The sequence below is a fragment of the Crocodylus porosus genome, unplaced genomic scaffold (assembly GCF_001723895.1).
Source record: "Crocodylus porosus isolate Cpor-Errol unplaced genomic scaffold, CroPor_comp1, whole genome shotgun sequence".
In the NCBI taxonomy this organism is placed as follows: Eukaryota; Metazoa; Chordata; order Crocodylia; family Crocodylidae; genus Crocodylus; species Crocodylus porosus.
Window position 1 is genome coordinate 258,165,366 of NW_017728886.1, and position 26,772 is coordinate 258,192,137.

General features: G+C 39.5%; 1 protein-coding gene across 7 annotated transcripts in view; it reads left to right on the plus strand.

The window, feature by feature from the left end:
• Window positions 1–26,772, plus strand: part of PHF20L1 (PHD finger protein 20-like 1) — an 83,570-nt gene that overhangs the window by 24,702 nt on the left and 32,096 nt on the right. For 2 of the 7 annotated variants that reach the window (XM_019552909.1, XM_019552948.1), the window contains 7 exons: window positions 171–378; window positions 1,095–1,223; window positions 9,099–9,181; window positions 12,836–13,088; window positions 15,149–15,328; window positions 15,488–15,694; window positions 23,998–24,054. In XM_019552909.1, coding sequence (XP_019408454.1) covers window positions 171–378; window positions 1,095–1,223; window positions 9,099–9,181; window positions 12,836–13,088; window positions 15,149–15,328; window positions 15,488–15,694; window positions 23,998–24,054 — 1,117 coding nt within the window. The remainder of the gene's footprint in view (window positions 1–170; window positions 379–1,094; window positions 1,224–9,098; window positions 9,182–12,835; window positions 13,089–15,148; window positions 15,329–15,487; window positions 15,695–23,997; window positions 24,055–26,772) is intronic. The other 5 variants (XM_019552918.1, XM_019552959.1, XM_019552926.1 and 2 more) reach the window with 4 other exon arrangements.

Consider the following 26,772-nt stretch of genomic DNA (forward strand, 5'->3'; position numbering starts at 1 on the left):
AGGCAATGTGAGAAATATGGTTGGCTGACTTTTTGCATAATAGTCCAAACTAAACACAAATATACATGAACAGTTCTGCAGGGATGAATTGAACTTTATTTATAGATGGATGCTAGTTGACTCTCAAATGGCTACTAATGCTCCCCCACCTTTTTTCCCCCTTCTTGAAGGATTGGATAGCTTTGGTCAAAGCTGCTGCAGCAGCAGCTGCCAAGACTAAAACTGGAAGTAAACCTCGGACCAGTGCAAACAGCAATAAAGATAAAGAGGAGAGAAAATGGCTAAAAGTACCTTCAAAGAAGGAAGAAACCTCAACTTCTGCAATCATACAAGAAGTCCAAAAAAAGGAAGAGGAGCCAACATCCATTGAGCCATTTGGTACTAATTGCTAACGCTGTTTTTCCAAAAGATTGCAAATAGGCCATATGTTCTTTCTGTCCATCAGTTATTCACAACCTCAGAATCCCTATTGTATATATTACAAAATAGTATTACTGGTGAAGGAGATACATTCTTTATATAGTTATCAATTCTGAAGACTGGAATAATGTTAATCAGTTTGATTTTTAAATGCAAATGTCTTCTTCCTGTTTGTCTTAGCTGTGCTTTAATAGGTTCACCCTGAGATTTTTGTTAATTTTTCCTTCAGAATTTTAGTTTAAACAAATCCAAAAGGTGCTTGGCTATAATGGTAGCTTATGGGTAATTTTAAAACAATATTTGTAGTGCATATAAGTGGCTTCATATTGCAGGGGCTCTCAAGATTTTTACTTTTAGATATATAAATCTTCATTTTCGTTTAAACAATAGCAATATCCACTTAACTCAGAACTTGTCATATTTTGTTAACAGTTCTTAATTGTTAAGGCAATTCTCAGCTAATAGTTGAATTCATGCTCCTGTCAGTCTTGGTATTTGGGATTTTTATTTTGAATAATCACAAAGAAAAAAATTAAGTGGCTAATTATGACACATTATGCTAACTTTTCAGTGAAAAATACATTATAGAATATCTTTACTGTTGCTAAGAAATGCTTATAATGTGAATTTATAGATACACTCTTCTATGTCTTGTGTTTTTTTTTTGTTAAAAGTAGGATTTCCTGTAGTGGATGTTCCAAAGATGGCCTTTGTGCAAGCAGAGAGCACATTATCACAGAAGAGGAAAAGTAGTCTAGGCAACACATTTCAGGCAAAGAGAGCTCGTCTTAACAAGATCACTGGTAAACTATCTTTTTTTTAAATTGAAATTAACACTACTCTTTATCATTTCCAACTGCTTATCCTTGTACATAGGTGCTATAGTAAAGGTGTTATTTTTTGTTAGTCTTTGATGTTGGAAACTTTAGTGCACCTCACAGTTTGAAGTCTGTGTTTTGACCTAGGTTTTCAGTTCAGTGACTTAACCTTTCTGAATAGACCTGTTTTTTGAGCAGGTGCCTTCAGTATAATAGCTTCATCTCCTGTCTAGTTCTCTCCTTTATTTTGGATGAGAATTGGACCATGCATGGGCTCTTCTCATGGCCATGGGCTTATATTATACTATGTGACTGCCAATACATTGGCAGAGTAGCAATAGCATTCCCTTTGGAGGCAGCTAAATACTTTGTCCCAGTTTGTCTTAAATTAGGGTGGTTTCTAGAATATTATATTACAAAGGGATTTTTTAGAAAGCTTGAGTACTAAAGCACTGGAAAGGGCCACTGGGGCTTAGGGCTATAAAGTCCATTTTTCTTGTTCACAGGTAGCCATTTTTCCAGAGTCCTAAAAGTCATCCACTCCATCCTTCATTCACTACAACCACAGACCATATTACAAAGCCAGTAATACCCTACAGTATATCACCGATGAAAAGCAAGGGAATTCAAGGCAGTGCCAATGCCATGCCATTGCAAGGGATTTTAGAAGTTAAAAAGGGTATATTTCTCACTTTTAAAAGAAATAATGACTCATAGTCATTCCAGGGAACCATGCACACAGTAATAAAATAAACTGTCATAGCAGGGTGTGGAATATTAGGTGACTGGTCTAATAATTAAGAAAATTGAAATGTGAATTGTGTTCTAAACTTGGCCAAAGATTTTCGTTTATAAGTCTGGGCAAACCATTTTAACCCCCCTGTAGTCCCTCCCCCCTTCAATCAACTGCATTGTAACTTCCCCCTTAGCCAATCTTCTTGTGTTGGATGGGCAGATAGGCTTGTGCCCGGGTTGTGACATTTTTGCTCAACTAGAAGTAATGCTGCTCAAGGATCTTGTTCAGTTCTCAGTGTTTGTAAACCATATTGAACTGTTGTGGTAGACTATCCTGTGGTATACTTCGAACATCTATTTTTTTCTGTATTAGTGACCTGTGAAAATTCATAGAACTTGCTTTGAAATCTTACTAGCTATTGTTGCAGAAGAATTGGTTGTTTGCTAGCAGAGCTATGGTAAACTAAACTTAAATCACACAGGGAAAATTGTTTAATTCAATATCAAACTTCTTTAATGGGGACTAGGCAGAACTGTTAGAATTCAAGAATAAGTTGTGAACACGACTCTCCTTTTTTCTTTGTTTATGTTAATATGACTTTCTCTAAGAAGTAACTGAGTATGTTCTGTTTAGTGTATTGGTTGTGCATAAGGTTAAATATTTTGGGCTCTGCTAGTAGCCAGAAGACTAACAGAGAACCTAATATGAAAAAGGCCAGAACTGTCAGTCTGTAAGTAGTTGGAAGGATGCTGTCTTCAGATTCAGAGCAAAGGTTTTTGTTTTGTGTTAAGCTTAGCTAATAGGTTTTGCGCAGGGTGCCTATTACATGAGTGCGGAGGCTGCTCCGATTTGCTGGAATTCCAGTGTGTTGGAGCAGACTCATGGCAATTGCTGCGCTCCAGCAGCCCACTGCATCTTGTGTATCAGCATCCCCATGCTTCAAAATGGTGGTGGAGGTGTTTTATCTAAAGCTTGTTCAAGCTTTAGATAAAGTGCCCCCACCACCATTTTGAAGCACAGGGGCACTGATACGAGATGCTCCAGGCACTTTAATTAGGGGTTCTCTAATTAAAACATGCCTCCCAGCCCCAGCATGTGTATGAATGCCCTATTTTTGTTTTTCTCCTTCTCCTCACAAGTGCCTTGCCATGTTTGTTAGCATCCTTTAAAGGATGAAGGAGTTTCAGTATTGTGCCTCAATGTGTGGTGACTCTTTGATGCACTAAGCAGTACCAGACTGAAAGTATACTTATTTTTGGCCAATTTGATTGCTGTCCAGATGTTGACAGTAACACTGAAACAGACCGGTGTGGTGCGAGTTTCCTTCCATTGGTGCTTGGAATCCTATGATTCGCAGCAACTGAAGACCGTTCATTCTGCAGTTCTGGAGGCAGTGCTCCTTTTGTTGAGAAGGAGCGATTCCATGTTCTCACTGGAGCAATAACAGAAATGTGAGACTTACTAACCAATCGGTTTCATTAGCTCAGTCTAGTGAATGTCATGCTCCAGCCATTGGTGCTCTCTCACTTGCCAAAGATTAGTTCCTGTTTGCTTGAATGAATAGGTTAATTAATTTTTCAAGACGTTTTCAATATGTGCTAGTTCTTACTTTTTTAAGTGTCTTAAGGATGGTTTTAAGTTAAGCTTTCAATCAATTCCAGATTAACATGTATGATCTTTGATTGTGATTAAACTGTTTTAAAATTAAGACATTCTTTCCATAACTGTTTCTAGATTTCTGTGATTATAGTGTCTACTGATGAACTAATGTGCTTAGAGCACTTTAAAGATGAAAACTGTGATGCCTTTGTTAACAATTAACCCTTTAAAATTATGCTTGTCTCGAGCCTCAGCCTTCACTTCCTGGCTGAAGGCAGAGGTATTGGGCTGTGCTGATATACCAAGCAGAATGAACCTGAGGAAATAGTAAAGCATTGTAGCTGCTAAACTGAGATGCTCCAGTAAATAGATGTTATTCCAGCAACTTCCCCTTAAGAGCTGTGTAGGGGTTCTTGTTAGAGGGAAGGGGGTACATGATTGGGTGGAGGATTCAGGGTCTAACAGTCTACTGCTGGGAGGGTATTTGGAGAGATCTCAGTTCAAGCCAAGTAAAACAGGACTTGAAAACTCATTTGTTAATGGCTTACTGGTTCCTTGCCCTAATAAAAGTAAGGGCAGTGTTGTAAGAGATCATAACAAAAAAAGCAAAAGCATGATTGGTGAACAGATGGTATTACCACATCTGAATTCTTTAATAATTTTTCGTTATTTAAAAAACTCCAAATATGTTTTCATCTGACTTATGCTCTCATTAAAAAAGATTTTTATAGTATTTGTGGATCTTTGTTTCCCATCTGAAGTCATAAACAGAAGACAATATCCAGCTTGACTGCACTGAATTAGGTGAGGCTCTGTTCCCTCGGGCACCAGCTGGGGTAACAAGGGATAAGGGCCACAAATTGATTGAGAGCAGGTTCAGGCTTGATATCAGGAGGCATTACTTTACAGTTAGGGCTGCCAGACTCCCAAGGGAGGTGGTGCTCTTCCCTATCTTGGGGGTGTTCAAGAAGAGGTTGAATAGATATCTAGGTGGGGTATTATGATTCCAGCACTTGTTCCTGCCCAGGGCAGGGGTCAGACTTGATGATCTGTAGAGGTTCCTACCGACCTTAGAAACTATGAAACCATGAAATATCAGATGGAGAAATAAATTGTAAAAGTAGTTGTACATTTAATTATAGCCTGCGTTTTTGTCTTAAATGTCTCTAGTGATCAGATGGACAGAAATGTAGCTTTATGGTAAATAAAAGAATTTCATTCTCATTTAGGCTTCTTCTGAAATATTTCTAAGCTATCAGTCGGTAATAGGGTGGCCATCATAGAGGACAGTCTGATTGTCCTTTGTCTTCTATTGATATGAAACCCGTGTTGGGTTTTGTATCAATAGAGGACAGAGTAGCAGAAAACCAGAATGTCTCTATGGTGGCCACCCTATTTGGTAATGAAGTTGCCTCTGAAGCAGAAACTGTGCATGGCATTATTTGAAGATATTCTTTTAAGGGTAGGTAATCCATTTTAGTTGGACTGCTCCCACAAAATAATTTTTAAAAATCTACCTGACTGAGATACTGAAACATAAGAAAAGCTTACTGTACATATACCTTTTATTATTAATCTGGTATTTTACGTCCATAATATATGATGCTGTGCTGCATGGCAGCCAGTCAACTACGTATGTATAAAAGACTTGTAGGTAACATGTCTCACCACCATCATGAGTTCTGAAGAAGTAGCAGCCAGTTATCCGGTGACTATTCCTAACAAATTAAAAGCGGGGAGAACAAAACATCTGCTCTTTTCCACTGCCTGATCCCTCCCTTTTTTGCTTGTAGCATGCTGTTGTTTTATGCTATAAGCTGTTTCTTACAAGCTTCTGTTTCCACACATGACTGTAATTTCAAGAGCAAACTCGTTTTAGTGAGTTTAAAAATATTTTCAGGGGCACAGACAGACATGGATCTTTGGGTAAATGTGGTACCTTTGATTTAGACCAACTAACGAGTTGGAAAAAAGTATTCGATGCAAGCTTTTGGGTACAAACACCCTTCTTCAGGCAGAGGGAGAGACAGTTAGACTCTTGAATTATACATCTTGAATTGAAGCCAATGTTCTGCTTATGTTAATTTAAAAAAATTTCCCATAAATATATCTAATAAATATGGCATAAATAATGTTAGGAATATAACACCATTGCCTCTAGTCAGTCCTTGTGGGAAGTAAAAAATCAATAGCAGGTCTTTAATGGAATGCTTTCTGATTGGCAGGAGGACATCTCCTAAACAGCTGACATGAGGAAAACCCAGAGTTTGCTAATTAATAACACTTTGGGAATAACATGGTAAATTGCTTGGGAGCATGATTAATTTTCCATGGAATATAGTAACAGTACTTTATAAACTGTGCCATTTAGAAAATCCAACGGTTATGAGGAATCAGAACTCTGGGTAGAGGCGATATCTTTTATAAAATTTATTAAATATTTGCAAAAGTCTTTATTTGCAAGCTTTCGGGTATACTCATTCTTGCAAATACAGATTATTTTCTGTTTGCAACTATCTAGTTGGTCAAATAAAAGATATCACCTTGACCCAGAGTTATGATTCCTTTTGCCTGTAGACCAATGTGGCTACAACCTGTATCCCTGAAACAATGATTATTAGTGCACTTGTGATTTGTCATCTGCAGTAATCCCTTGCAGCTGAGGATGATTGTAACTGCAATGAACAGCTGCAAATACGAGTGAATATGCATCTCCTTGAATCTTTGCACAAGCACACGGTGACCAGCTTCCATAGCCATTACATCATGCCATGTGCTTGTGCAGTGATTCAAGAAGATGTATAGTAACTTGCATGTGGCTCTGGAGCTGCAGGTTGGCCACCCCTGTCTTAGGAGGCAGCTGCTGCTCCCACCGTTAAATGGCAGGAGATGGATTTTTTCCAGCCTGTTTTTTCCAGGAACTTTATTGCCTCCTTTAGCTTGGACATTAGGCAGGTTTGAACAGGTTTAGGTCTTTTCGCCTCAACATTAGTTGATGGTATTTCTAGATAAAGTAAGCCCTTGGACAGACATGAGTTAACCTGTGGCAAGTCAAGCTGTTCCAGTTTTAGAAAAAGCTGTAAACATGTGACACAACCCTTAAAACTGGTTTAACCAGCTTTCCACAGTGGCAGATTCACCCCTAGATGAATTTGGGTTAAGATTCTGGACAGATGAACAAGTTATCACAAGGTAACCTACGGTTTGAATTTATGGCATGTCAGCTACTTTAGTAATTGCCCATATGCATATGCTGTCCTTACAATAAGCATAAGGTAGCTTGCTCCTCAGTAAAAAATAAAGTAAGTCACCTTGCATTTATTGTGGTGTAAGAGTGCACAAGGGCAGTTAGCACAGAGTGGCTGATAGGATACACGTTTTAATAGCTTGTCTGGCCGCCTTTAGATTGGTTAGACTTTCAAATGATTACCTTGCAGTACAGAGACTACCTGTTTCCCATGCTCTTAAGTGCATAACTTATATATGAACAGGTACCACAGTGTGATTTGCTAAAGGCTTATATCTCCAGCTCATCTTGTCTGTTCATGTGTCCAAACTTGTGAGTTCCTGCATGACAGTTTAGAAACGCCTACTGGTGTGAAACACCTACTGTTTACTGTGGAGCTGACTAATTAGCTCCGCGATAAACATCCCAGCATCTACATGTGCGCCCCTATTAGGGTGCAGGAAACTAATCAACTCTGCAGCAGGGTGGTACTTGTAAATACCTGCCAGCTAGTCCTGCCCTGAAGTATCCTCGTGCCCCAGCCAGCCCCTCCGCAGCACATTGAGCCTGGTTGGAGCAGCCCCAGGTTGGCAGGCTGCTCCAACCCAGTTCATTGTGCTATGGTCCAGATGCATGTGCAGATGGCGACCCTGGGAGCTTCCCAGAAGCAGCAAGCTCTGGAATATATTTCTGTGTATTAATGACATGTGTTGATGCGCCTACTTAGTGTTTGGCTAAGAGCCAGCAGTTTGAGGTTGACAGATGTTTAAATTTGAGTGTTAGTGGTTTTGTCTATGGATTTGTGATTGAAGCACCACATACTGATACCGCAGTTAGCAAGACCATAGTGGGTATCTGTTACTCTTGGAGATCTACATTGCTAAAAATCACAGAATGATGGTCATTCATTGAAGAATGAATCTTCCAGTCATTTCATCCAGCTGCCCTTTTACAATTGCCCTTTGCTTATAGATTTCATAGAATTTTAGGGTTGGAAGGGACCTTAGTAGATCTTCGAGTCCAACCCCCTGCACTGGGCAGGAAAGAGCGCTGGGGTCAGATGACCCCAGCCAGGTGCTTGTCCAGTCTCTTCTTAAAGACCCCTGAGGCTGGGGAGAGCACCACCTCCCTTGGAAGCCCATTCCAGGTTTTGGCAACCCTTACTATAAAGAAATTTTTCCTAATGCCTAATCTATATCTGCTTTCCGTCAGTTTATGGCTCTTGTTCCTAGTAACTCCAAAAGGCACCTTGGTAAACAGAGTATCCTCTCTTCCTTGTTGTCCCCATGATGAATTTGTAGATGGCCATAAGATCCCCTCTCAGCCTCTTTTTGCTGAGGCTGAAGAGATTCAGGTCCCTCAAGCTCTACTCATAGGATCTTACCTGCAGGCCCCTAGCCATCCAGGTAGCCCTCCTGGACCCTCTCAAGATTACCCACATCCCTCTTGAAGTGTGGTGCCCGGAACTGGGCGCAGTACTCCAGCTGTGGCCTGACCAGCGCCGCATAGGCGGAAGTATCACCTCTGTGCCTTCACGGGCCTTTTGAAGAGGTGGGAATAGGTAGTGTACATTTTTGATAGGAGCCCTGTGGCTGTAAACCTTAGCACCATTAGGAAAGCATGCAAAGACCAAATTACGAGGGAAGGGAGGCTGATTCCAGGTATGGACAAATATACCTTTTAGCTGCTTTAAAATGGGAGGGAGAGCTGTTACCTGGGAGCAGGCATCAGCTGTTAGGATGCAACTGCTGTGTCTGCATGGTGGTGTAGCAGTGGAAGTTGGGTAAATTACATTTATTTTGACCCTCAGTGATGCTAGGCTGAAGTTCCTTTGCTTTTGCTATGCTTGTATTGTCACAGAATAATGCAAATGTTGCATTAAATTGTGACAGCTTATTATTATCCTTTTATATCTATATAATTGTCTGTCTGTACCCTCTAAATAAGCTCTTAAAAATAAAAAATAAATAAACCCATACTCTAATAGTGTAGGTCTAGCTATGAAGCATTGCTTTTCAGGGAGGGAAAAGCCTTACAATTTATGACTCCATTTTTCTCTCTGGTGGTGGAATATAACCACTTTTGTGGGCCAGATGCCAACACTTTTATTCTACTAAACAAAAACTCAGGCTTTGTAAAAGTGACTTTGGAAGGAATCTTGTTCTAGATTAAAATGTTTTAAGTCCTTTCTTTTTTCACTTTTTTGTTTTATTTCTTCGTAAATCCTCATGATAAATGGTGAGCTCAAAGCCAGATTCTTTTTAAATTAAAATCTCTGCCACTTTTCTCTTCTCTTAAGGTTTGTTGGCATCCAAAGCTGTTGTTGTGGATGGTGGTGAAAAAAAGGAAGTCAGCAAAGAAACAGCTCCAGTCCTGGAGCAGGTATGAAATGGTAGAGTTTGTTTCTTTTGCAGGGTTCCCACTGGAGTGTGCCATGGAGATATAGTAACATGAAAAATGCCCCTTCAGAAAGAGAGAGAGGGAACTAAATATTTGCTCTTAAGTTTACATCTCTGCACTGGCAGAGGATGCAAGTAAATTGTTGTAGACCACACAAGTACCTTGAATTTTAGTACATGATTTACAGTCTCAGAAAAAACCTATGGTTAAGAGACTTCTATCCCCGTGTACAATTTTATAACTGAAACCATGACAGCAGCTTGTTTAAAAAAAGACCCTTACACAAATTTAATTTGTGGCTTGAATCAGGGTTTTTGACATCCAGCAAAACTTCTTTTGTCAGAAGTTGTTTTTTTATATTGTAAGAATTGGTGTTGTAGACTGTGTTTTCTGAACTGTTCAATGAGCCATACATTTTGCTAGGGTGTATATTTTAATAAATACAAAAAAGAATTTAAATAATGTTGAGGGTCTGATTTTTAAACTCCCTTCTTCGAAGAAACTGAAGGTTGCCAGTTCATCTCTGGCTCATTCTGTTGTGTTCAGGCATTCCTTGAATCTCAAATATGCATGATCTTGCCTATTAAAAGGGCTGAATACCTCAAGCACACTAGGTCAAGCTAAGGGTGAAATGGCAGCCTTCACTCTGGACACCTTTTGCTCTTACTGGTTTAAATCAGAGCCTTAATATACTTTTAATAAAGCTTTTTTGTATTCATTTTCATTCCTTTGTAATGTTAATGTTTGTTTAAAACAAACTAGCCCCCCTTAAAAAGAGCAACTTACATTCTTTTCAAGCCCCGGCACACTCTCTAAGTAGTCCTTGCCCCAAACTTCCTTTGATGCTTTGTTAGTTGTACTGGTTCTTTAGGTCTGATATATAATTGCATTACTGTGGTTTTCCACTGGCAGTGTATTGGATCTGAGAGTCTCTCAAATCCAGGGTGCTGACAATGGAGCATTATGGTTCTGCTTTTAATGCTGCCACTGTAAAGGTTAATTCTGAGCCGCTATGGTGTCAATGCATTGACTCATATTTTGCATAATGGTTTACGATGTATTGACATGATATTCCATTTCTCAAATTTTTGCATATTAAATATGCTATGATTTCTTGCTACTGTGTGTGATACTTTCAGTGTGCAAAAACTGTGAAATGGCCGACAGCATGATGTTTCTGGAAGAATCATTACAATGTAAATTTTAATGTGCGCAGTCCCATTGAAAGTAATGGGATTTTGCAGTTTACGTAGACTGTTTATGCAGCAGTATAAACTACAGTGCATTAAAAAAAAAAAAAAGTAACTTTTCAGACTTCAATAACTCGGCTGTTTCCATTTTACCTTTGTTGTTTAGAGACAAAAATAAAAAATTCAAAGAGCACTTTTACCATTGACAGGCTAATGGTATGGAAATTGTAATTTTTTAAAATACTTGTTTTTAGCTTCAAAAGTTCTTAAAATATTTTTTAAAAAGGGCATCCAAAAACCTAGCAGGCTTCCTTCTTTCTTCTAAGCGCAGGAAAAACAAACCATCAAAACTTGAACTGAATTAGAAACGGAGGGGAAAATGTCTGACCTCAAAACTTTTTTTTTTTCCTCTCAAGTTCCCATCCGAATTCAAATTAAAATGGCCGAGTTATAAATCCCTAAAAAGGCTTTACTATGGCAAAGCTGACAGCCTTTAATGAGAGACACTGTCTGCTACTGCTAGAATGTTGAATGGGAAAATGTCTTGTGATTTTTTTTTTTTTAAATAATATAATACAAAAATGCCATGGAAAGCTTCAGGCCAACAGCCAAAAATATGATGTGCTGATGGAAATATATTTTATTTATATTTATAACTTTTTTAATTTACAACTGTCTTGAACCCGAAAACCTCAGCCTTTTAGGTGCAGATATAGTAGTTTATTTAACTGTATTAGGGTTATGTCATGTTATTTCTTTTTGACCAAGACCTGCTCAGATGATAACTTTAATTCATTAAGGTTTTTTATTGTTAATTTGTCCTGTTAAGAGGTTAAGCACCTTATCAAAATATTAATTTAATTTTTTAATCTTGTTTAAACAACTTTGTAATTTGAAAGTAATGGATGCTGTAGTAATGTCTTTCACATATGTGAAGATGAACAATAAAATTGTTTATTTACAAGTTGCGCCTCTAATTAATTTCTGGTGATACCTTCATAATCAGCATAGCTCTACAGTTCATGGAATATTTTATTTAAACGAATAAACTGCACTTACACGAGTAGAATCAGCCGTTTCAAGGAAGGAACTGGTGGCAACTGAATGGAACATTTTGCACTGGACTTCCCTATGGTACTTCCAGCAGGCCACTCCTAGAGCGTTCAAGGATGCCCTGTTAAGTACATAGTGTGTGCATCTGTGTTTGTAATTCCACTGGAACTTGCAGCTCCCATGTTCCAGTGGAACAGAAATCTGTCATTCAGTTACCAAAATGCAGTCCTCTGAAGGATGGAGGCCTGAACTGGGGAACACCCTCAAATCAGCAGAGGCATGAAATCTGGCTGAAGAAAGCGGTGCACACATTCTGGAAGCAAGTTCCTGATTTCATAATGATGTTTTCGTTAGCTTATATAGTACCATGGTGCATATGAGACCCGAGCAATAGCTGGCATAAAGATTTAAGAGATCCTGTGTTCATATGCAGTAGTGTCTACCATGATTGGGCAAGTTCAGACAGAAAACTCAGCCCGTAGGAAGAACTTCCCTCTAGCTGGAAACTGAAATGTCAGTCACTGAATTCAGATGAATTGCTTCAAAATAATTTGGTACATGCATTAATGTGGGTTAAAACTCGGTCAATTATGGGAAATGCCTCATAGAATGGTTTTTCAAAAAGCATTTCTTTGACCTGCATTTTATCTTTATGTTGGTTTTTTTTGGTTTTTTTTTTTACTCTTGGCAATCTGTTTAACCCTGTGGTGCTAGAAGTTGTGATTTCTTGATGCATTTGCACAATCATTAAATGTGGTTGAAATCCAGACTCCCAGCACAGAAGTGGGTTCAGTGTGTGCTCACTATTAATTTGATTGTCATTTGTTTTAAGACTTCCTTAAAGGGGCACTGTCAACCTCTTCAGGTTCTTCATTAAAATTGAAGTAAACCTGTAAGTATTTTTAAACTGATTGCTTATATACCTTTTTGGTGTGATCACAAGAAAACCTCAAGAACAGTGGTTCTAGTTTGTAGCAGTAGTGTTTTCTAGGTCATGCTTTATTCTTTCACCATTGGTGATGTTGGCTGACAATGCAAGAGATATGAAAATGGTTTTGGTACTGTTTGTCAAATGGAGATTAGATAGATGCTAAGAAAATGATCTTTGTTATTTTCCAGTTTTTTTTTTTACAGTATACTGCAAGTAGTAGGTAAAGAGAAATTCTAAATGCTGAAAGTCTTTGGTAGTGTCCCTTTAAAAACAGATTGTTCAGTATTTACTTTGATACGTTAAAGTATTTTAGCTTTTCATTTGTATTGAAAATATGTTAATTGTTGGTTTAAAAATTTGTTTTTGAGTACTAAAGTTGCTTAAAAAAAAAAGCAAAGTAGATTGCAAGAACCACAATGAAGAAACTGAAATAAAAGTATCAATTTCTTATTATTTATTCAGGAGATTTCACCTAAACCTCAAAATCAGAAAAAAAATGAAGCTGATATTAGCAGTTCTGCCAACACTCAGAAACCTGCACTGTTATCCTCAACTTTGTCTTCAGGAAAGGCTCGCAGCAAGAAATGCAAACAAGAATCTGGAGATTCTTCTGGGTGTATAAAGCCCCCTAAATCACCACTTTCCCCAGAATTAATACAAGTCGAGGATTTGACGCTGGTCTCTCAGCTTCCTTCTTCTGTGATAAATAAAACTAGTGAGCACAGACATTTTAAAAAATACCGTAATTACTTATAGTCATAAGAGATATACAGAAAAAAACATTTTGACTGTAAATTAATGTTGCTTTTTTCTTTTACAATGAATTTGCTTAAAAAAAATCAAACGTAAGTGTGTGCACTAGGGATAACTCAAGCTTACTGAAAGTCAAGTCACATAACATGGTATGTGAATTATGGTGCAAAGGATAATGGCACTTTTTTTGCAGTAGAAAGTCCCAGCTTTTAATGGTTAAGTTCCACTCTAGCTTGAATCTCCACACTACAGACACTTCTGTTTAAAGGGCCTGATTCATTAAAAAAGAAAAGACATGCAATTTTGTTGCGGATCTTTCCTTTTCAATTCTGAGGAATTCTACCTGCAGTGGACTGAAGTAACGTACCTGTTGGCTACACCATTCTTCATCCTACATGATATTTCATCACACTATGGTGTGCAAGCGAAGAAGGGTTCTCTTTGATGGGGAAGCAAGGGAAGCTATTGTGTAGGCTGTTAAATACATCTTAGCCACTCAGCATCTTAAGCATGTATAGTAACTTACATAGTATTGAAATATCATGGGTCAGCAGAAGAGAGAAATTTATCTGTTGCATATCGTCCTTGAATGTTTTATTACATTTTTGTGCATATTGCAATATTCATGTTAAATTTTGGGGGAGACAGAGTAGCATTTTCAACCTTTTCATATTTGTTTTGGGACCCATGTCTTAAAAATTTTCCTTGCTCTCTGAAAGCTAAGTTTGTGGTCTACGCTTAACAACAATTCCTATAAATCAGAGGCTTGTTTCACTTCACTCACAGAGCAGTGGCAAAATAAGGATTGAAGAAGACTACTGCACCTCGTGTGTGTTGTGTTCTTTCCCCCGCTCACCTTTTGCCACACGCCTGCTCCCAGGAGATACCGGTCTCTCTCAATCTTTTCTCATAGCAAATTTTAATTGAGTAGGGGAGGGAGATGAGAAAATGAAAAGTTCTCTGTTCGCTCAAGAAACATCAATGGTTTTAAATCATGTTACTACTTTTCCCCACAAAACATTGCTGTCCATGCATGTTGTAATGCCGCCAAGATGTTGGTAAGTAGTTTTCCTTGAGGTTATTCTGTATTTTAGATTGAAGCTACATTTTTTTTTCCTGGTATTTGAAATACAAAATCTTAACCTGCATTTTGTCTAGAGATGTTACTTTTCATAGTTTATTAAATAGTGGCTTCCACCTCTTGAAAATTTTTAGTAGAAACATTATTTTTGTTTGCTTTTTCGTTTTTCTTTTTTTTTTTTCTTTCTTTCTTTTTTTAAAGCTGTAAGCCTTCAGCTGCAAATCTTCAGCATGACATACAAGTTTCTAGATAGGACAAGGGGAAAAAGGATTAACAAAACTGTTATTTGTGCAGGTAAAGCACATTTCCCAAAGTACAATATATGAAATGTGCATAAATCACGTTTTATTTTTTTAATGAATCAGGCCTTAAATATTTACAGTACTCTCATTTGAGATTCTTAATGCTGGGGTTGAGACTTCTTGTTATGCAGTGCATTGACATAGTTTTGTGCTGGCTGTAACCGTGGTGTTGATATCAGTTCAGCAGCAAGTGAGGATATGAGAACTAAAATGAACTACTTTTGTGAATTTATTTTAACAGTTTTACATTAATACTGTCCATACTTTCTCAAGTATTTATAAGTGTGATGATTTAATTTCCTTTACTGAGATATTATTGTTCCTTTCATTGCAAGTGATCTGTTCTCTCCTTTATTTGATGGGTTGACTCCTGTAATTTGCAAATAGATTTACATGAGTTCCTCTTTATCAATGGGAGAGTAGATCCCTCAATTTGTATGCTAAGCAAAAACCTAAATCCTGCCACAAACATTAACATTCTTCTCATGCTCAGAAGTTTTAATCATTCTTACAAATCATGGTGTAATTAGTACTGCAGATGAGAACTATTTAAAGCATGTCCCTTCTTTCCATCTTAAACTATTATAGTAAGATTATGAGATACCTCTGCTTCGTCAACATTGAAAGATCTTTTTTTAGGTCCATCACAGCCAGTGAATCCCCCTAGATCCTACAAACATAGCCAGCGGAGAAGAAGATCGCAGCGTTTGGCCACTTGCCCATTGCCTGATGGTTCTGTAGAAAAGGTTCCTTCTCCAGTCACTGATGGAAAAGTGTTCTCCATCAGTGCCCAAAATCAACAGTCAACCATGTCAGAGGGTAATGTATTTTAATCTAATAAAGAACAATAAGAGAAACTGAATCATAAAAAAAAGACCTTTCACATTTATTTCACCTTTAGACTAACATTCGGTAATCCTAGCTGTTGTTTGTTGGGTCCTTATATCTTTGTTAATGTTACATTTTTCTTTTATGTAGTACCCGATGTTGCTCACATGTCACTTGAGAAGCGTGGACCATGTCTCCCTCTTGACTTAAGCCGTAATTCGGAAGTTACAACATCATTGTCCACAGAATCCACTTTCCGTAATGAATACCCCAGTAAAGAAAAGGAAGATATTCAGATGATTACATATCATTCTTCCAAAACAGTAACTGATGGAAGAGTAGCCACCACAGCGTCAGGTAAAGAGATTCAGTTTACGAGCAGTTAGGTTAATAGGTGTAGGGTATGTATGAATGTGTTGCATGTGTTGTTATGCAAAATGAAGGCATAGTTTTTGTGCTGTAAGCTTTCAAGTCTGCTGCTTTCTTGGGATCCTTTTGGATTCTCTGGCTTCTTCTGACTTTGAACTGCGTAGCTCTTTGATTCCAGTGGTTTAGGAGTTCCCATTCATTATCTCCCTTTAGATGTAAAATTTAGGAATGTGTATTTAACTTTAACAGATATTGATATCATTTCCACCCCTCCCCCACTTCTTTGGAAAACCCAGGAGCACTTTTAGAGTAGGATATTTAGATGCAATTGGCATTGGCTTAGTTCTCTTCTAATAATAAAAGAGTGGGAGTTTTGCCATGTCCCTCAGTGGGAGAAATATTACAGCAAAGCACTTTTAGAAAATTCCCACCTGTATCTTATAAAAACATTAGACCCATGCATCTGGAGCCATGCTTTGGGGCTGTACCCCAGAAGTTGCTAAATTGGGTACTTTGACCCACGTAAGGCATTCAGATCCATGCTGAGAGGGAACTTCATTAGAGTCTTTCATCCTAAGACAACTGATGCACCTTGAGGATGAAAGTATATTTCAGGGCCTGTTTGACTTTTCCACTCTGGTGAAAGTTGCTTCCACTTACTGTTTTTGTTTAAAAATGAGTCTTTCACAAAGGATAAGATTTACCAACCTTTTTTTTTTTTTTTTTTTTTTTTTTTAAGAAGGATTGGTTAGCAGTGTGGTATTTACATGGGATACAAGGTCTGATAATTGATTGAATTAAATTACCAAAAATTAAAAATATACCCCTGAAATGCTATAGCTTTATAGATTCTCATTTAAAAAGTGTATCTTGTCATTGGAAGTTTGTGCAATAATTTTAATTGTATGTTTATACTTTTTATGGCACCGAGGTACTGTGTTTAGATTAGATTGTGTGGGCCTGTCAGAATGTTTCAGTATTGCGCTGTTTGGTAATGGTATATGGCACAATCATTCAGAACTCAGTTATCTTTGTGTCAGGGATTGGCAGCATTTTTGGGCAGCGTGCCAAATACACCTGCAACCTCATCTTGTAACATGTTGGCATGTCAGGGGCAGGCGGTGAAGGAACCACAAAGGGCCTGATCTTTGTGGCAGTGCAGCCCTGACCCCTTCCGCACCGACTGCCCTTAGGTGTGCGTGGATCCACTGCCAGCAGTGAGCTGGACTGGGGCTCTCTGGACCCTGTTGCACCTGCTTGCAACTTCCCAGCTGCCTGCCACTGGTAGCCTGGGCTCTGCCACTCGCCACAGAGCCTGGGCTGCTCACTGCAGGCGGCAGGGAGACTTAAAGTGGCTGCTCTGGGTCCGGGGAGTCCCGGCCTGGCTCGTTGCCGGCAGAGGGCGTGCCCACACGCCTTGTAGTGGATGGCAGGGAAAGAGCCGGGGCTGTATTGCCACTACAGCAACAAGGATCGGGCCCCTTACTGCTCCTCCACCATCCATCCTGTGATGCACGTGCCAAGCAAAATGCCATTGTGTACTATGCTCTGGCCCCTGTGCTGGGGGTTGCCTATCCCTGGTTTGTGTAAAGGTATCTGCCCTTACAGATTCCTGCTGACTCTGTGTAGGTTTCTCTCGCTGCAGAATTGTAATTAATTGTTTTCAAGGCAGGAATGGCAGAGTACAATTTTATAGCCTATGTTAGATGGAAGAGTAGATTAGATCATCATAATGGTCCCTTTTGACCTTAAAATCCTTGACTATGAAAAACAGGTACCTTTTTAAAAAAAAAGAAAAAGAAAAAGGAAAAAAAATAAAAAGACCACAAGTATTTTTGATTAATTTTCTTTTTGTTAAACTTCTTGAAATATTGGTCCTTAATATATTCAGTGAAATGGTGCTTGGTCTTCTCTTGTCTAATTGTTACATTTATTGTAAGCAAGAATTTAGAACATTTCCAATATTTTAGAATGTAGAGCATACTTCAGATGGTGGGGTTTTTTTGTATTTCATTTTCTCAGTAAGTGTAAATATCTGTTTTTTCAAGAACTGTGTATGCAGTTGGAGAATTGGATGTGTTCCCCAGTGTCTCAAGCTCATTTATTTAAAAGAGTGGTGCCCATTGCTGTCATCTCTGTGCCTGCTCACAGAATCGGTGTGTTCAGAGGCACAGGCAGTTTTTACTACTCAGTGTGCTGCTTTTGTAACAGCTGGGTTCAGGTGTGTGACCCCTCCTCATTTTTTCTGGCTTCCTTGTTAGACCTACGTGGGGTTTCTTGGCTATTTTTAGTATGGAATCACTTTAAGTGTCTACTTCATTGCAAGGACCAAATTAGGATCTTGATGGTTTGGTCCTGATTTCTGCTTTTCTCCTCACCCAGTGAATAGTCATTGCACAGGTATAGTGAAATGGTCTGGGTTTGCTCAAGCTGTGGTTGAACTTACCAAAAAAAAAGGTGGGCTTGAAATGAAGTATCCTGTTGCTCAGAAAAAATTGACACATGTTGGCATATATTGTCTGTACTGTCTCAGGCAAGACTGTTCTCTGAGGCACTCTTCTGCTTGTGGGAGGATTTAGCCTGAGCTTGAAATAAAAAAAATAGAAAGCACTTACAGCTTCTCCCTTCTGCAGAAGGCTGTGAAAGGTTGTTTGAGCTCATCTTCTGCACCTCCTTGGGCAAAGTGGTCTACCTCCTAGATGGCCTATATCTGTCGGCTTCTTTTTTCCTGAAAGAGACTAAAGTTCTTTTACTCGTGTCATTTTACTACATGCCCACTTTTTTTTTTTTTTTTTTCACTTGAACCACAATGAGCATAACTTTGGAGAAGAGTGTAGAAGTCGCTGAAAGTGCTGAAATTAGACTGACTTAGTCTGTGTCCCTTGAGAATCCAAGGTTGGCAGTGGCTTCAATGATGTGTTCAATGATATGTTGAGCCTGAAGTGTCCTGTCTACAGTCAAAAAGGCATCCTGATTTTTTTGAAATCCTCTAATTAAAAAGAAGGGGCCATGGTGTTCCTCCAGACAAGTGGTTCTCAACCAGGGTCAGTGGAACTGCGGGGTTGCCGTGAGATCCTTTCAAGGGTGCCACAAAACGTTAGCACAGTTAGGTGCGCAAACACTGTTCACAAGATAAACACAGAGATTTCAACAGGAATCTTGACCTGTTTTGGTCTTTCTGGTTCTTTGCAACAGAAGAATTGCCCTTTTATTTTCCTGTGGTCAGAAAGTGTGTGAAAACAAGGATCTGGCATTTTCCAAGGAGTGCCTTGAGTCTCTCAAGGGGTGCTTCAGGTTTATTGAGGGGTGCCTCTAGTCTAAAAAAAAAAGGTTGAGAACTATAGCTGTAGATGGATTTAACTTGTGGTACTAGGATTGCACATCCTGCATTTTATAGGTCTACTGAGGCAATGCAGCTGAAGAAGGCTCACCAGTAATCTCCCTGTTCTGGAGCTCATCTTTCATTTCAATTTTTTGGATGTAGTGGACACATTCACTTGAGGTAGATGGATGCTGTTGCATTTCAGTAATAAAGGACTTAAGTCTTTGGACTTGGAGATAAGACTCCTCAGTTTGGTAGCATTCAGTACTTGTTTTTAAGTGGTTGGCCAGCAGAGACCATCAGAATATTCAGGGATGTGCCTGAAGCATTTGATATGCTTGCTTTATATTTGGGGAGATTTGTTCTTATCTCTGGCAAGCCAGAAAGAAATACAAGATCCCGGGGTGCTGTCATTGGCAGAAGATTAGAATGCCGATATTCAGCCAAATATTATCATTGCCATGAAAAAGTGAGAGCGCTGTTGCTGAGTAACAGTATAGCTTCCCTCTTGGTGCAGTGTTAACAATCTGGTATTTCACTAACAATTTATGGATTTCCTTTCAGATGCATTGCATATGAGGAGCATTATGGTTAAACATGCTTTCTCTCCAGCTTCTTGTAGATGCTCACCACGGTAGCTTTTTAAGGTCTCCCAAGAGTGGCTGGATGTCTGTCTTTCCCTTCCCGATTTCTAGCAAAGAGGCTCGAAATGGTCTCTGTATTTATGTACATACAGAAACCTGTGTGTGTAAGACTTTATTATGGGAGAGCATGGGTATAGAGATTTGTATTCAACTTGGAAAGAGAAGAATGCCATTCATGAAGTAACTTTTTCACTCTGATTTTCTTTAGAGCATTAATGTTTCCTGCTACTTTTTCTTTTATTGTTTTTTCCTGGCAACCTGAAAACTTCCAAGAATGACACATTGGCTTGTTCAGTTCCAGCTTATCCATTTTGACAGTTATAACAGTATGAAGAATTGTCAGATTTGCCCAGGAATTACGGGAGAGGTTAGATCTTTCATTAAAGAAACGCATGTGCCATGACTGTAAATATTGTTGTGAAAGCTTTTGTGCTTTATGGCATCTGAAGAAGGGCGTACTGTCAGAATGAGGGAAGAGAAGGATAAAAAAGGAACTGACAAAGCACGTAATTTAGCTGTATGATATTAAAGATCATTCTAACAGTCCATCTTGTCCATGATGTCATATGCTTGAAATGCATCCTCTTAGCTCTTGCGTTCGAGGCTTAGAAGCTGGAGACCTGGGTTTTATTCCCAGGTTCGCAACAAATTTCCCAGCTTTCCCAGCAAGTTACTTCTTACCTCTCTGCATTGATTCCATCATGTTTAAAATAGGATGATCTCACTCTAAGATGAAATGAGACCAAATTAATATGTATAGGGAATTATAGGTTGTTTTTAAGAATAGGATATTACTAGTATTCCTGTTACGATCCACAATGTGCACTCGCAGATGGACCTGTAATATTAAGATCTAGAGAAATGCCAGTTTCCCTAAGATCAGAGGAAAAAAGGTACTGTTTTATTTTAACTTGAATAAACTATGAAATGTGAAATGTATTAAGTTATCATGATAGCTAGTATATCCAAGACTATTTCCAGAGGGAGCCATTCGGACAAAATAGTGCTGTTTGTGTAATGGCAAATGTAGGACGTTAGTGCAGGAAATTATAAGCTAATTTCCAGGACTTTTTAAAGGTAATGATTAAAAACTAATTGTGAAGAAGAATATTAAGCATTTTTGCATGTTAAATTCCTTAGGAAACTTAATGTGATGTGGCTCTTCTTAAAGGAGAGGGCAGTGTGAAAATTGTTTAGCTTTTCGGTGGTTAAGTGCAAAAGCCTGCTTAAATCCTTGAGCAGAGGCAGAGAAACTGGGAAGCCGCAAGAGAGTAATTCAGATCAAGTTCTGTATTGGAATTTAATATTTTATGAGCATTTAGTGCACAGATTGTGTTGCATGCTCCTCCGTCATCTGCCCCAAGTAGTAAAGGGCAGCAGCCTAGAGACAGTGTTGGAGGTATAAAGCTTTATTCTGCATCCAAGAAAGATACTGCTTTAGTTGGAGGGTTGAGTAGTTCATGGCAAATGCACAGCTTGCATCCTAGGTTAAAAGTACAGAGTACCTCCAAGAGGAACTTTGAGACCTAGAAGTATATCAGCTCCTTCCTTTGACCCGGTGCCAGGGGCTGTTCCTAGCTGCTGGCCAGGTTGTGTTCAGAACCTGGAGCTGCTTTTCCATCTGGCAGTTTGGAAGGGGCAGCATTTAATGGTCTCCTTACATTTCCTGGTGGTGGCCTAACTATTCTGTTCCCTTCTCACTCTGTAGTACAGGCAGTCCTCAGGCTGACAACACAATTGGCTCCTGAAAACCGCGTCTTCTCTTGAAACGTTGTGGGATGTAAATTGGGGATTGGTTCCTGAACCAAGGCCCAACACCCTATTTTCACTAAAAATACCCCAGAATTTTGTACTCTTATTAATTATAGATGAGTAATATAGCTACATTGATGTATTTATATTGTAAATAGCAATCATATTGATTTGGAAGGACGTTTTTGAGGTGACTTTGCTGGACTCTTTGAAGGGCTCTTGGTTGGACTTATTGAATGGTTCTTGGCTGGAGTCTTCTCAGGAGTCTTGGCTGCAGGTTTTTCTGGAGTCTTGTCTGCTTTCTTAAAGAAAAAGTGTCCAAGGAAGTTCGGACATATGCTCTCCAGGGAGATGAGTGACGCAGCAAACCTGTTTGCTGGCGTGGCATCAGCTCAAGCGTTGTAAAGTTGAAACTGATGTCATAAAGTTGAAACGGTGTCGATTTATAAATGTTGTAAGTGCAAAACGTTGTAAGTCAAGGACTGCCTGTACTGTGGTTAACAATCAGCGGAAAAGTTTCTGTGAAGGTGGACAGCCTCATGAAGTGTGAGCACAGGGTCATCATGAAAAGGTGATGAACTGTCTGGCTCAGGAAAAGTAGTCCAGTACTGGCTCTGTATTTTCCATATGTAAACTGTATTGCTTTTCGTACTAAAGCTGTGTGGATAGACAAAATAAGTTTTGAGGGAGGTCTTTCAGTCCATCCTTCGTGATTCTTATCAAACACCTGGATTTTCAGAAATGACTAGTGATTCTTGGATATTGCTTTTTAAGGAGGTTTGTCTTTTGGGACATCTAAAAGATGCCTGATTTTTTCAGCAAGCATTGAGAACATAACATCTGAAAATTGGCTGCATCAGGCATTGATAAATTAGGCATCCAAAATCATGTAGTGCCTAAAATACTGAGGCAACAGAGATGAGCCAGTTCTGAAAGCTTTCCTAAAAGCTGTTGTTACTGTGTCTACCTAAGTAGTAGAAAATCTCAGGGTCAAGAGACAAAGAACGTAGCTACTCTTGTACAGTTACATTAAACTGGATTGAATGCTTTGATTATTCATATTATAATGACACACAGATTTATTTTTAAATCCTAAAAGCAGTGTATGGTTTCTTTTGTTTCGTTTGGCTGTGGCACTCTCCAGAGACCTTCTAAACTGAGCTAAGCTTTCTGTGGTATAAATAAGGAAAAACTGTAGAGCTTGCCCTGTATTGACCAACAAAGTTTGCAGGAGATCTAGATGGTATTAATAAGTCTTTATACAGTTAGGCATTTTTTCCAAGATAGGGAGTTAAGTGGATATCCTCCTCCAACAAAATTTAATTTTTGTCTGTGGCTTGATTATGTGAACATTTCTTTCAAATTTATAATCAAATATAATGTTGTATTATTACAGTAGGTTTTTTACCTTTATTCAGTTAGCTAACGATTCCCTGCATCACAGTGAATCGAGAGGGGAAGGGTCATTTTCACACTGAAAGCTTGAGTAAATATTTGGGATTAATACAGTCTGTGCAAGTGTGGTAAGAAAATTCTGATATATAAGATAAGCTTTTCATATATTCCAAATTTTCCTTTGCTCTGATATATTGACTTGAGTTCTCAGGATCAAGTGAAATTTGTAATGAACTAGTATTAGGTTAACAGTGAAGCACCATTTAAAAAAAAAAAAAAAAGCAAACACAACTAAATGTGCAGTAAACTTTGAGGTCATGAACTTTGTGCTGAGTGCAGAAATACTGTAGTTGAATTTAGGGGTCCGTTCATAAGTAACTGCATTTAGTTAATTGTGGCAGCATCAACTTTGTCACTATTACCATTGCCATCACTTTCCTCCATAATGAAATTGGAAGGACAAGTGTGGGAAGAAAGTTTGTTTTAAATAGCAGAGGATCAAGATTAACTTCAAACTAAGATTATTGTTTGGAATTGACATCAACTTTTCAAAAAGAAAGAAGTAGAGGGAACAGACTTTTGGCATGTAGCATTTTAGTGTGTTGTAAGACATAATGAGACCAAGGCATTCATAAACCAGCAATAACATGTTCAACATGATGAAAATATTACCCGTAGTTGATGTTTCAGCAGTCTGACCCATCCAGTGATGTGACTGCAATCCTTACTGAATGCCTAGTAAATTTGTTGTCTTGTTTTCAGCACCCTCGTCCCATGTACATGCCTTACATCTGGAAATGCCTTTAACCAATAGTCTAAAGTTATCCAAAGGGAATAGTAAAAAAAAAAAAAGAGAGGTCTTCCACATCAATGAGCTCTGAAGGGACAGAGATACAGTTCTCTGTGCTCATAAAGGAGAAATGTTTTGAGAGTCTGCAGGAGAAAATATTAAAGAACGTGATTCAAAAGGAGAAGCATTCAGAAGTTGGTAAACGACAATGCTTTTTGTTTCCAGTGCTTAAGTCAGTAAAATAATTGTAAAGTGATTTTTAAAATCATTGTTGCTTGTGTTTTAAAATATATACTAATAGGAATGTTTACAACTTGGCTGACAACATGCTCATTTGTAAAAGTCACTAAGGTTCTGCTAAGTTTGTGTATTTTCCCTAAATTTTCAGGAGCATTGAAAACTGAAAGAAAAGGGAAACTGGAAGAGAAAAGCTCATCGTCATTTGGTATGACCAGAAAATAAATCTTTAAAAAGACTAAGGCTTGAGAGATTTTTAGTACATAGCCTGCCCCTAACTTTTTTTTTTTTTTTAAAACAGTTATGCATGTTTAGCTATAAATGGTCATCTGTTCTAATACTTCCAGAGGAAGTAGTTAAAGCTATATACTTGCAGAGATGCATAAATGCTCCTTGGGAATAAACTCATGCAAATGTATGACTGACAAAATGGGTGTGTAAAGTGTGAGGATATGGAGGGATCAGACAGGTATCAGTTGTAGGGCTATAATTTCATTTATTTCCATTTCTGGACTATCAGTACAGGGCAAGAAGCCCAAAGCAGGAGACAGGAAGAGTGACAGGGTATCTCTTAAAACATTTTCTAATCTAGTAAGTGATGTGTGTGATTGTTGGTCTTGGACCTATAGATGGGATTAGTGGAGGAAAGTAGTGGATTGCTAGGTTTCCTGCAATTTATTCAGGATTTCCTGAAAACAGATATAAATTGTTAAGATCTGGGGTCCTTCTGGAGCAAGGGTGGGCAAATTTTTTGGGCTGGAGGGCCATTTAAGGAGTTTTGGTGAGCTGTTGTGGGCTCGTCCCCTCCACAACGGCTCAGCGCTGTGCTGTCACCACCCAGCAACCCTGGGTCAGGCCCTGGACTCCTGCAGACAAGGTGTACTTGGCCTGGTGAATGGGATGGGATGTAGGTGGGTGGGGAGAAGTCTGGGAGCAGAATGGATGGACAGGTTCGCAGGACTGGGGCCAGGATCTTGCAGTGGTCACAGCACAGAGCCAGGGTGTGGTGCAGAGCCATGATCCACACCTCCCACCCGCCCTGCCTGCAGAACTGGTGCCCATTGCAAGGACATGCGAGTTGCAGATCATGGCTGTGCCCCAGGCCTGTGGTATTACCACCCCAAGATCTCAGCCACCTGTCCTGCTCCCAGATGCCACTCCCCATCCATCTGCATCACTGTCCCATCTGCCCGGCCGAGCGTTCCCTGCCTGTGCCGGTCCTGGACCCATCTCCATGGAGACCCTGCCCATCTGGTGCTCCAGTGGTAGGTGTGGGGCGGATGGGTTGGGGTGCCTGGGCAATGGGGCCAGCTCCAGTGGCAGGAATGGCAGTAGGAACAGCAGACCAAAGGAACTGCTGCCAGCAGGGCTGCTCTGAAATAGTCTGGCTGCACGCTCCCTCCAATGCCTGAGGCAGGTGGGCTGTATTTTGTCTACCCCTGTTCTAGTGGTTCTCCACCACAGTGCCCAAATTGAGAAACTGGGGTGTTCTGAGATCATTTAAAGGGTGCTGTGCAATATTAGCGCTGTTTAGGTATGTAGGCACCTATATATGATACATGAGATTAAACTCAGAGGCCATGTCAAGATGAGCATAGCTGTGTGGTATGTGGCACTGCAGACATGTCTGGATATCCAGGGGTCAAAAAAACCTGCAGAGAATAAATGTGGAGTGGCGCATGCACAGGCAGTGCACATGGCTCAGAAGCAGAGCCGGGTTGCCTGGAGCTGTGCTGCGGCTGCTGACCAGGCTCTGCGCAGCAGACTCACTGGTACTGCAGCCCTGGAAGGTCCCCAGGACCCCTAGTAAGGCTGCTGGCACGAGCACACTGCTGGCCCCACCTTCTGCTGCCCCATCCCAGGGTAACTTGCTATGCCCCAGAGGGTGTGTGGCCTGGGCATTCCCCTGAGACAGCTAGCAGCGGTGCAAGGTGTGCTGCCGCTAGTTGTCCTCATGAAACCAAATGTCCATGCCATGGGTAGACGTGGTCAGAGATTTTGGATAGGAATCCCTGGTGTCAAAAGTATTTCTCTCCTATTGTGGGGCTTTCTGAGTTCTTTGCAATACTGGAGTTTTTCCAGAGTCAGAAATCAAGTAAAAATTAAGAGCTGGCATTTTCCTAGGGGTGTCTTGAGTATAAAAACTTTCAGAACCATTGAATCTTCCACTGTCCAGATATCACAGGAATAGTCAGTGGTTAGATGGGGATTAATCTACCAGGGCTCTTTCTTCCTCCACCTGCAGGCTTAGACTTTTTACACAAGTTCACCCCTGTCTCTTTTAATAGCTCAGTAACTGTGTGCATGCTGGTGGGGGGACTGGTTAATGAGTAATTGTTTGCATGCTCAGGGGCATGGGGCCAGTTAACAGGGATGATTGCCTGGCTCAAAGGAAATTTAAAAGCTCCCAGGTAGGGGAGCTGAGGAGAGAGGGAAGGCTGCAGTGCTGAGGAGGTTGCCCTCTCCAGGTCTGGGGAAGGACCGCAGGTTTTGAGTTCCCTCTGTGTTGTGTATTTGTTTGATTATTGATGTTGTTTTCTGTGGGGACAAGTTTGTCCCAGGGGAAATAAAAATTGAGTGACAGACAGCCTGCTACATCAGCAACCTGCAAAAGGAAGAGAGAATAAAAACATACACAGCTATCTTATTGAAGTATTATTTGTGTCTCTTATTCTGTGGCAAGGGAAATACACACAGAAACATTTCTTTAGTCGATCCTAAAGGGTTTTTTTTTTTTTTTTTTTTTTTTTTTAAGTAAGTGCTCTCTTTTTACCTCACAACTGCTTGCTTTGGAAATAACTGTGGAGGTCTCATGCTGTTGATTAGTGCTGGTGTGGAGAGTAAGCAGGAGAGGCAGATTGATTCTTTCAAAGTGAAGATCACATGGTAATATAGACAAAATAATGCAGAAAATAATCATTCAGGG